Source organism: Labeo rohita, chromosome 4 (assembly GCF_022985175.1).
Source record: "Labeo rohita strain BAU-BD-2019 chromosome 4, IGBB_LRoh.1.0, whole genome shotgun sequence".
Taxonomy (NCBI): Eukaryota; Metazoa; Chordata; class Actinopteri; order Cypriniformes; family Cyprinidae; genus Labeo; species Labeo rohita.
The window spans coordinates 35,646,182-35,657,631 of record NC_066872.1 but is presented as its reverse complement, the minus strand read 5'-3'; the positions used below and the strand labels follow the sequence as shown (position 1 = coordinate 35,657,631).

Below are 11,450 nucleotides of genomic sequence, written 5' to 3'. Positions count from 1 at the left end.
ATCACTCTTACTCAGCCCTGCCAGTGTGGCCTCATAAACTACCAGAGTCACTGCTAATGAAACACAGGCACAACACACAGCTGCCAATCAACACGTTAGATAGAACGATAAAACGATAGATAGAACAACAGATAGAACGATAGAACGATAGATAGAACAACAGATAGAACGATAGAATGATAGATAGATAGATAGATAGATAGATAGACAGATAAATAGATAGATAGATAGATGAACAAAAGGAAAGAAGGACAGAAAGATGAACAGACAAAAGGGTAGAAAGAAAGACAGATGAACTGACAGGCATGTAAGATGGACAGATACACAAACGGAGATGGATAGAAAAATTGACATGGATAGATGCGCAGACAAACGGATGGACAAATGGACAGAAAGATATACAAACAGAGGAATAGACAGATAAACAGTCAGACTGAAAGACAAATGAACTGACAGACATGTGGACAGAAGGATAAACAGACATAGAGTGATGATAGAAAAACTGACAGATGGATAGATGGACAATGGATGGACCAAAGGACAGATGGACAGACAGATAGATAAACAGACAGCAAGATGGATGGATGGATGGACAAGAGGACAGAAGGACAGACAAATGAACAAACAAAAGGATAGATATAAAGAAAGATGAACTGACAGACATGTGGACAAAAGGATAGACAGATATACAAACAGCGATGGATAGAAAAATGGACAGATGGATAGATGCACACATTGATAGATGGACCAAAGGACAGACAGATAGACAAATACACAGATGAAAAGGTACAAATGAATAGATGGACAGATGGATGGACAAAAGGACAGAAGGATAGACAAATATATGATCAGAAGGACAGATATACAAACAGAGGGATAGACAGATATATGGACAAATTCATGGATGGATGTAAGGACAGAAGACAGATAAATGGACAGCAGGATAGATAGACAGACAGACAGATAGATAGATAGATAAATAGATAGATAAATGTACAAATGTACAAATGAACAGATGGACAGATGGATGGACAAAAGGACAGAAGGATAGACAAATATATGATCAGAAGGACAAATATATGGATGGATGTATGGATGGATGTAGACAGACAGATAAATGGACAGCAGAATAGATAGATAGATAGACAGACAGACAGACAAACAGGGATAGACAGAAAAAGGGACAAATTAATAGATGGACCAAAGGACAGAGGGATAGACAGATATATGATCAGAAGGATAGACAGATATAGACAAACAGATGAGCTGAGAGACGTGGACAGAAGGACTGACAAAAAATAGACAGATGTACGGATTGATGATAAACAAAAGAAGAAAAGAGCAGAAAAATGGACAGAAGGATAGATAGGCAGACAGACAAAAGAACAAACACACAGATATTATACAAATATTATATTTTAAATGTAATTTTTTCCCTTGTTTTCTTTCAAATCTGGGCTTTAATCAAGTTCTAAATAATTCTTTGCGAGCATTAATTAGTTGATTCATTCTGGATCCTGCTGTTTGTGGCTCTCTTAGGAAATCTAATACCAGGCCTACAATAGTGCTTATGCAGGTATTATTCAGCTTTTGTGAGAATACCTTTATCGCTTCTCTGTGAATACAAATCTATTTGCGCCCCAGTTTTTCGGACTGAATTTACGGAAGTTTCCTTCTCGCTCCGCTCGCACCTCTCGGCTCATTCCCCATTCCACAATTAATTCAGTCATTTATCCTCCATCCCAGTCAAGGGCACGGCCCGAGATCTCTTAATTAAAGAAGAAAGAGGGAGAAGAAAAAGAAAGTTCTCCGTCTTCAAACGAAGCTCTAACTGGCACGCGGCTTTATCTGATCATTTAAACTCTCTTAACCCCTCTTAATTAATCCCAAACACACACTTCTGACATCCAGCGCTTGATTAATGAAATTAGCTCAGCGGAAGTCAAATAACATCAGCCTCGGACAGTGATAGTGTAACCCCAGGTGCAGCTTACGAGATCTGTACGCTTGTCTGAGGAACAACTACTGCTGGGAATCACAGATACGAGAAAGTGATGCAAGAGGCCTTTGCGCTGACGTAAAGTGAGCACTTTTACTTCTGATGGTTCAGGTTGCACCATGTCATCCAGAAATCCAGAAATGTTCTTCGGTCTGAATTATTATACAACTTAATTAATACAAGATAAGATAAGACATTCATATCTCATATTAATATCTTACAATAATAAAATAACTTCTAAGTTTATGATAGATGCTAGATTTAAAGGGATAGTCCACCCAAAAAATGCTGCTAGTCAGTTGATGGTAGCCATTGACTTCCATAGTATTTATGGAAATCAATGGCTACCGTCAAGGTCACCAACATTCTTCAAAATATCTTATTTTGTGTTCAACAAAAGAAAGAAAACTTTAACAGGTTTGGAACAACGTGAGGGTGTGTAAATGACAGAATTTTTATTTTTGGGTGAACTATCCCTTTAAGACATTAGGACTTATCTTCATAATTGACCTCATAAACATGACTTCTTTCCATTAAATCACTGGCTGATCTGTACAGTTTTAACTGGCTCAAATCTCCCCAGATTTTTCAGATTCAGGCCATAGGAAGTTCATGATATGCTGGATAGCGTCCCGTCACGTAGTGGTAAATCTGTAATAATAAAAAGACAGATTAAAAAACATAATTCAGCTTCAGAAAAGCTGACAAAAGCTTTGTCAAAGCAGCTGCATTTACCCTAATACATAAATAAAAGGGCTAATCTATATCCTATTCACCACAGGAGATCAGGGCCACGACGCCGCACTCCCTGAATAGTGTCTGTTTCCGTCCATAATGGCTGGTAATTATCAGTTTATCACACCTGAAGCCAGAATAGAGCGGCTTTGAGAGTGTGAAACACTGTGTTGGTTTAATTACCTGCCGTTCGATGTCAGCTAACAGGCTACTCGCTCCTATTCGGAAAAGGTGAGGATTTAGCCACTCGTCTCCAAGCTCTTCCTTCATCAGGGTCAGCCACACCACAGACTCCTGCGCCGTACGGATGCCCCCCGCAGGCTTGAAGCCCACCTGAAGATCAACAAATGCATCAGTCAACAAGCTGGATGAGTTATGTAAAATAAGGTGATTTGGAGGTGCAATGGGTCGTTTACCTTATGGCCTGTCCTTAAGTAGTAGTCACGGATGGCACGCACCATTACTATGGCAACGGGGTAAGTGGCGTTGACAGACTCCTTGCCGGTTGAAGTTTTGATGAAGTCAGATCCTAGTGGTTGGAAAGTACAGGAGACACAAAACCTTTTAACTACTGGCATGAAGTCTGTTTTGCTTTGATGCTTATTTAGGCCAAAAAAAGCCAATTTAGATCATTAGTTATTTCCTCTGTGTGTGTGTGTGTTTTATTTCTTAAAATTACTAACATTAATAACATAAAGATAGAAATAACATATCTAATAGCATAAAGATAACATAATGAAAACTCCTTTAATTAGTTTGGCATACACTTTACAAAAAAAAAGAGAAAACACAACTACTACTACTACTACTAAAATTAATAATTATACATATATAACCTTTCTTAAAATTATTTTAACAAATTATTAAAATCTGTTATACTCCAGAAATCATTTTAGTTAGTTTGGCACACACTTTAAAAAACAAAAGTATGATGATAATATACATATATATATATATATATATATATACACACATATATATACACACATATATATACACACACACACACTTTTTTTATGATATTAACCATTAGGAATATTTTGCAAGGAAAACTAAATAGTTTGGCACACATTACACACACGCACACACACACACACAATAATAATAAAATATATATAAACATATTAATAAAATATATAATAACAATAATATAATAAAAATATAAAATATAATAAAAATATATTTACATATTTCTTAAATTATTACCATCTTAAAAAGAAAACCCTTTTAATTAGTATGCCATACAATTTACAAAAATAAAAAATCTAATAATAATAATAATAATATTATATATATATATATATATATATATATATATATATATATATATATATATATATATATATATATATATAATCTTTATTAAATTAATAAAAAGAAAACCATTTAATTAGTTTGGCATACACTTTAATAAATAATAACTTTAATAAAATAATAATTACATAATATACATAATTGCAAAATTAATAATTAAAAACGAAATTACATAATAATAATAATAATAATAATACTCTTAATTAGTTAGGCATACACTACAAAAAATAAAAAGAGATAAAAAATAATATTAATAATAATAAATAAATAAATAAACACACACATACATACATACATACATACATAAACAAATAATAGTACTATTATTTAAAAAGAAGTTTTGACCAAATCATCAAAAAACAAAAACATAAAAACATATACACTGCGCTCCAAAAGTTTGGAAATGCCCTAGAAAAGTAGGGTTTTGGACAATATTGGAATGAATCCTTTTTAATTTGTGATAATTGTGCACTGATAAGGGACAACACAAACTACGAAAACATATTTTATTACATAAACAGTTTATACATACAAAAAAACGTAATTTTTCGATTCATCAAAATATCCACCATTAGCAGCTATTACAGCTCTGCATAATCTGGGCCTTAATTTATTGCATTCTAAACTTAATTGGCAATCAGTTGTTGAAGCTATTAAGGTGTGCTGACCCAAAAATCTTAGGTAAAGTAACCTGGCATCACAGCTGGCAAAGGGGCATGTCTGACTTTGACATGAATATATATCCATTATTATGTAATCACAATGAAAATTATTATTGCTGGTCTTCAATGATAATGTCAAGTTACTTTAATGTATTTGCACCAAAAAATTATAAAGATTTATGCTGATATCGTCCAAAACCACACTCCAAACTTCTGGAGGGCAATATATATATACATAGAAACCTATACAAATTAGCCAGAAAGAAATATGTCAGTTGGATTTAGAGGCTTTTATTTGAGAGGCTCATATTTCGAGGTAAATATCATTTTATGAGTTGCACCACATGACATTTAGCAACCTGAATTAACCATATTGTGCATATTTTGGACCCTTAAGAATATTTTTGAACATAACTTGTTGAACATGATCACATATATTCAAGTTGTAAAGAAAATATGGTATTAATTTGTACTTGAGGATTACACCACATGACATTCATGTTTTTTAATTGTCAAAATGCATCTGGATACTCCAGATCACACCGTTTAGCAATTCTAAATGTAAAACTTCCTTAACAACATCAAAAACTTCCATCCGACACTTGTTTTGTTGAGACGGACAGGTCAAAGTTGACTCGGTCGACGAGCTCTGAAAATAGAACGTCCTGCACATTTTTAGCACCTCCATTCAAGCACTTCGGAGAGGCGTCAGATTTTTGCACCCCGACAGGACATTAGTCGCGAGGGCAGGGGCGGCTAGACAAGAACATATGGTCCCGTCGGCAGGGCGCAGAGGGTGTGCGTTCGTTCATCAATAAGAGCTTTCATTTCTCCCTTCCTCTCCTTCATAGCCAATTACGGTTTATCAGCGTTCCGATAAAAATAGAAGATAAAATGACGCTTCTAATGGATGAAGCACAAACTGTGGACCAGCTCTAACCCCCAGCACCCGAGTCCCGCCTGCCCTTCCTCATGTCTAATGACTGTTCATTACGGCGCAGAACAAGATGAACATTTTCCAGTTCATTAAAGATACGTTCTATGTGTTTTTCCACTCTTTTTTCCACCCCTTCCCCTTTCCTCCGACACTCTTTCACTCTCTTGCTCACCCTCTCCCTCAAACTGACATAATCCTTGAGATTCGTTCTGGGGAGTCTTAATTACACGATAATGGATAACGGTTATTAAACGCGGGCGACAGTAATGAAGCTCTATTCATTTGCGGCGGAGCGGGGGGACACTGCCGGAGAGCGTGGGAGTAAAATAGCTCCGGCGTCGCAGATTAATAGGTGAAATTATCATTCAATTTCAGAAACCTCATACGCAATTCATAGGAACAAGGGGAGATTAAGGAATGAGCGCCGCGACAAAAGCAATGCATTTTAATAACGATCCCTATCAGAGCCGCTGACAATTGGGTACAGTAATCGGCTTAATGTGCAATGGCTATTTAAGCATACAGTCGTTGGCCTGTGTGTGTGCGTCTGTGTGTTTGGACATCTGGATGCCAAGCGCAGGAACGATGAGCAATGGCGCCACGCTGTGGGCAAATCATCAAACTTGCTAAGGCAAGCATCACTTCTTAGTATTGATCATACTAGGAGGTTAAATTTAAACGACTGTTACATAAATTGTTAAAATAAATAAATATTTAACTAAAAATTTTTTTTATAAATTTTTACAATAAAACGAAAGCTTTTACGAAAACTGATAATGCTAAATGCAAAAATATATGTGACAAAAATATTACAAATATAAAAGCAAAGTAAAAATGATCTCCGAATTAGAATTCAAATTTTATTTATATTATATTTATTTATATTTTTTGGAAGGCATGAATAATAATAATTTAAACAATTATGCGATACATAAATGACATGTTACACAATTATCTGTTAAAATAAATACTTAACTTAAATTTGTAATAAAAAAGTAAAGGTATTACAACACAATGAATGACGCTAAATACAAATATATATGACAAAAAATATTAAAAATATAATTGCAACGCAAAAATCTCTGAATTAAAATTTAAATTTATATATTGTTGGAAGGCATGAATAAAGATTATTTAAACAATTGTATGTTAAAATAAATAAATACTTAACTAAAATATTTGTAACGCTAAATACAAAAATATATATTACAAAAATATTAAAAATATAAATTCTATGTAAAAACAATCACTGAATTAAAATAAATAAATAAATAAATATACACACACACACATATATATAGATATATATATATATATATATATTTTTTTTTTTTTTTTTTTTTTTTTTTTTGGAAGGCATAAATAATGCTAATTTGAACATACATACTATATGTTAACATAATACTTAACTTTTTTTATGTATAATATTTTAAAAATAAATAAATACATAAATAATAATAATAATAATAATAATAATAATAATCTTTTATGACAATAATTGATATGCTAAATATAAATATATATGTGACAAAAAAATATTACAAATATAACTTAACTAAAATATTTTAATAATAAAAAACTAAAGCTTTTATTGCACAATAAGGGATAATGCTAAAAATACAAATATATGTGTGACAAAAATATTAAAAATATAAATGCAATGTAAAAACAATCTCTGAATTAAAATTGAAATTTTGGCATGAATAATGATAATTTAAACAATTATATGTTAAAATAAATAAATACAAATTTCTTTTTTAATAATATGTATTTTTTATATATATAATAATAATAATAATAATAATAATAAAAATATGTATTGCATCATGCTCCCTGACATTTACATATACTTTGTAATAAGGAATATTAATACCACTGAAGCAAATCAAACTCAAAGTGCAAAGATGCAAAACCCTCACGGTGAAACATCCTGTTAATAAATAAACAGTTTGAAAAACATCTTTGATAACGACTTATTAGAAATTACAATGTAAAATAATTATTCATCTAGATATTTTTATGGTTTCTAAGTTCAAGGCTGCACAACTGCAAGTGCAAGCAGTGTCCTCATAACAATAACCCCATTTCTGCAATTTACAACTATATTACACTTCTGAGATGCACATTAAATGTTCTCACCTGCCATCATGGACACCAGACTGGCTTTGTAGACATTTGTGAAGGTTCCCAGCTCTCCCACTGCCAGGATGGTCTTCATATGGGCGTCTCCACAGGCCTCTCTGAACTGCCGGATCTCATCGTAGAGAGCTGAGGAGACAAAAATGAACTGTCATCCAGCTGTATGTTTACAAACTATCAAACTAGAATTAAAAAAAAAAAAACATGCTGATGGTTATGTCAGCTGTTCAGTCTGAAAGAGACAGTTTTAAGATGTTTTTTTTGGTAGGAGTTTTATCTGAATTCATATAATGCTCTGGTTACACACACCTGTCCACTGGCCAGTGAGTGCCAAAGTCCGGTTTATGACAATATCGATCTCCGTAGCACCATCCTCCACGGCCATCTGGACCTCAGCGAGACGGGTCTTCAGTGGCGTCTGTCCGGCAGGGAAACCAGTGGCCACTGAAGCAAAGAAAATGAGAAAAAAAGGGTGAGGTGAGACAACGCGGTTGCACCCTCTCTGGGAGATGTTTGAAAAAGGAGTGAAACGTGATTGAAGATAAGCAGCTTCAAACGGCTTACCAGATGCAACAGGAAGACTAGAGTTAGCTGCTTTAAGAGACTTCACAGCATCAGCCACCCGTGATGGGTACACACAGACTGCTGCAGTCGTGATTCCTGAAATCGTGCACATACACATTGTGTTCAAGTCATGGAAAACTAAGGTAAATTTATTATAAAGACACAATTGTACAAAAAAAAAAAAAAAAAAAAAAAGCAAAATGAAAATATAAGAAAAATTCTTAAAAGTTCAATTAATGTCTAATGTTTATTATGTTGCATACTACTGTTTTATTCAGCAAAGTTGTACATTGTTATGTCACCAATCTCTTCAGCCAATCAAATTCTGTGAAAAGAGCTTTGTCTCCCCCTAGTGGGCAGATCTACAGTGACATGCTTATGCTTATAATATTGACACTGACAACCATAAATACAATAAAAAAAATATACTATATAGGATAATATAACATTAACTAAATAAAATAGTATACTAAGTAAAATATATATATAGTCGTTCAAAAGTTCGGGGCCTGGTAAAATTATTACTGACTGATTAAAAACAATAAAATTGTATATATATATATATATATATATATATATATATATATTTGAATTTAAATTCAGAGATTGTTTTTACATTGCATTTATATATTATTGAGTCATATTTTTGTATTTAGGGTTACCCATTATTGCGTAATAAAAGCTTTAGTATTTAATTATTAAAAATATTTTAGTTAAGTATTTATTTATTTATTTAACATACAATTGTTTCAATTATCTTTATTCATGCCTTCCAAAAATATATAAATTTTAATTTTAATTCAGAGATTTTTGCATTGCGATTATATTTTTAACATCTTTGTCATATATTTGTATTTAGCATTATTCGTGTTATATAAGCTTTACTTTTTAATTACTAATTTTTTTAGTTAAGTATTTATTTTAACATATAATTGTCTAACATGTCATTTATGTATCACATAATTGTTTAAATTATTATTATTCATGCCTTCCAAAAATATATACATTTGAATTTTGAATTTTTACATTGCATTTATATTTGTAATATTTTTGTCACATATATTTTTGCATTTTTGCACAACTTCTCCTTTTTTGCATGGCAGTAGATGTTTCAGATGTAAATGTAACTTACATATATAATTTATATAACAATTTAAAATGACTTTCTATTTTAATATATATTAAAACCGAATTTATTTATGACATGCAAAGCTGAATTTTTAGCATTTGCTGCAGTCTTTAGTCACATGACATTTCAGAAACAATTGTAATGCTTTGATTAGGGGATCTATAAATATTTATCAAATTTATTTCTGTGATCAAAGCTGAAGTGTCACATGAGTCAGTGTCACATGATCCTTCAAAAAATTATTAAATAAAACTTACATTTACAGCGTTAATCTGAAAAATCTACTGCCATGAAAACAGGAAAAATATTCAACACTTTTTTCCTACTAAAAATCAATTTAACTTAACCGTTTTATTCATTTCTTTCAGAAATAAATAAATACTAATAGAATATAAAATTAAGCAGATTTTTAAAAATAAAAGTTACATTTACAGCCTTAATCTGAAAAATCTACTGCAAATGAAAAAGAAAAATATTACGCATTTTTGGCTACAATAGTGATTTTTCCCAAGACTCTTTTTTATTTGTAATTAAGCTGTACTAGCACTGATACGATTTAAACTAGTAGTAGTAAATCTCAATTTCTGAATTAATTTATTGATTATGATAAATTTGTTGAACAGGTTTAAATTGTATTAAATACATTTTTTGTTACAGTTAACTGTTTTACAAACTGCAATATAACAGGAATTCGGAATCAGTCATTCATGTGCACCAAGAGGGAGGATGTGATGCATCTAAAAACCCTCCAGACAGAGGCATCTTTGTGACAGACCTTTGTCATGCATGTCCATGCTCTTCAGCAGATCGTGACGGATCGGCTGTGTGGCCTTCATACAGAGCCGATGGACATTGGAAGGTGTATCATCACCAGCGAGGGTTGTCAAATCAATGCATCTGACGGCCTTCAGCTGCCAGGCAGCCTACAATAACAACGCAGGTCAATAAAGATGTATTTAAGCTGGCATAAAGCAAAATCAAAAATACAGTAAGTGTTTACCTGCCACTGTTTTTTAGCCACTTTGCGTCCCTGGATCTGCTGAGCTCGTTTAAGAACAGCCTGAGTGTTCACTCGGACTTTCGACACCCATTCCAGATCTAAAACAAACCAAGAATAAATAACAAAAGAGGTTTTAAAATCAATTTGTCTGATTTCCCTCTGCTCAATGTTGAGTCATGAGACACCCAAGTCATATGAGATTCATTAAGTGCATTTCATCTATATGTAGTTTGAAATCAACTGTATAGATGGAAGGAAGGAAGGAAGAAATCCAAAATAAGATTTAGAATTAACTACAAAGGCCACCAGAAGGTTGAATTAGGGAGTTCATAAGTTCAGATGGAGCTAATAATTAACTACACATAGACTAAGAATATACTTTGCACTTTATTTGTTCAATGTTAGACGTATAGACTTAATTAAACCACTATGTCTGTATCTCATTCGTAGTTTGCAAAAAAACTTTAATTTCTGTCTTTAATTAAATTCTCTATCACGTGGAAAAGGTAGCGGTACAGATTAATGTAAAAGCTTTGCTTTGGCGAATATAATACGATAGAAAACGGCTCACCAAGATGCATTCCTGGATTTCTAGCGGACATTATGAAATATAAATCACTGGATACAAATAAAAGAAAATAAACGAACTGATTTAGCAGTACAAGCACCGCACAATGACAGCTTTGACTATATTGTGCGTCTTCCGGGATTGCTCGTCACTGATACGTCGCCGCAGAACTCTTTCAGCCAATCATTTCACGACTACGCAAGGCGTAGAATGATGACGTTTTTTGTATTTACTAACGTATTTACTAAATATTTCCAAGATTTACCCATGCAGCTTGAAATTAACTTAAATCTTAAATGTTTAATACATACTGGACATAAGTTGGATAGGATGAAAAGTAAAGGACAAGATGAGAAACATATGTCCATGAGTCCTCCAGTAGGAAACACAATGCATTAAGGTT

General features: G+C 32.7%; 1 protein-coding gene across 1 annotated transcript; it reads right to left on the bottom strand.

The window, feature by feature from the left end:
- Positions 1-2,073: 2,073 nt before the first annotated feature.
- On the bottom strand, positions 2,074-11,188 carry dera (deoxyribose-phosphate aldolase (putative)). Its single transcript, XM_051108614.1, has 9 exons — positions 11,051-11,188; positions 10,480-10,577; positions 10,255-10,402; positions 8,351-8,446; positions 8,096-8,230; positions 7,787-7,915; positions 3,151-3,263; positions 2,918-3,067; positions 2,074-2,650 (listed from the first exon to the last, which is right to left on the bottom strand). Exons 1-9 carry the CDS (start codon positions 11,079-11,081, stop codon positions 2,594-2,596), a joined length of 957 nt encoding a protein of 318 aa, XP_050964571.1. The 5' UTR covers positions 11,082-11,188; the 3' UTR covers positions 2,074-2,593.
- Positions 11,189-11,450: the final 262 nt, after the last annotated feature.

Excerpts from the sequence above, each read along its gene's own strand:
- dera (XM_051108614.1), bottom strand. The coding sequence starts at position 11,081 with ATGTCCGCTAGAAATCCAGGAATGCATCTTG. Across the intron at positions 8,447-10,254 it reads CATGGACATGCATGACAAAG|GAATCACGACTGCAGCAGTC; the intron begins GTCTGTCACAAA and ends GCACGATTTCAG. Across the intron at positions 3,068-3,150 it reads ACTTAAGGACAGGCCATAAG|GTGGGCTTCAAGCCTGCGGG; the intron begins GTAAACGACCCA and ends GTTGATCTTCAG.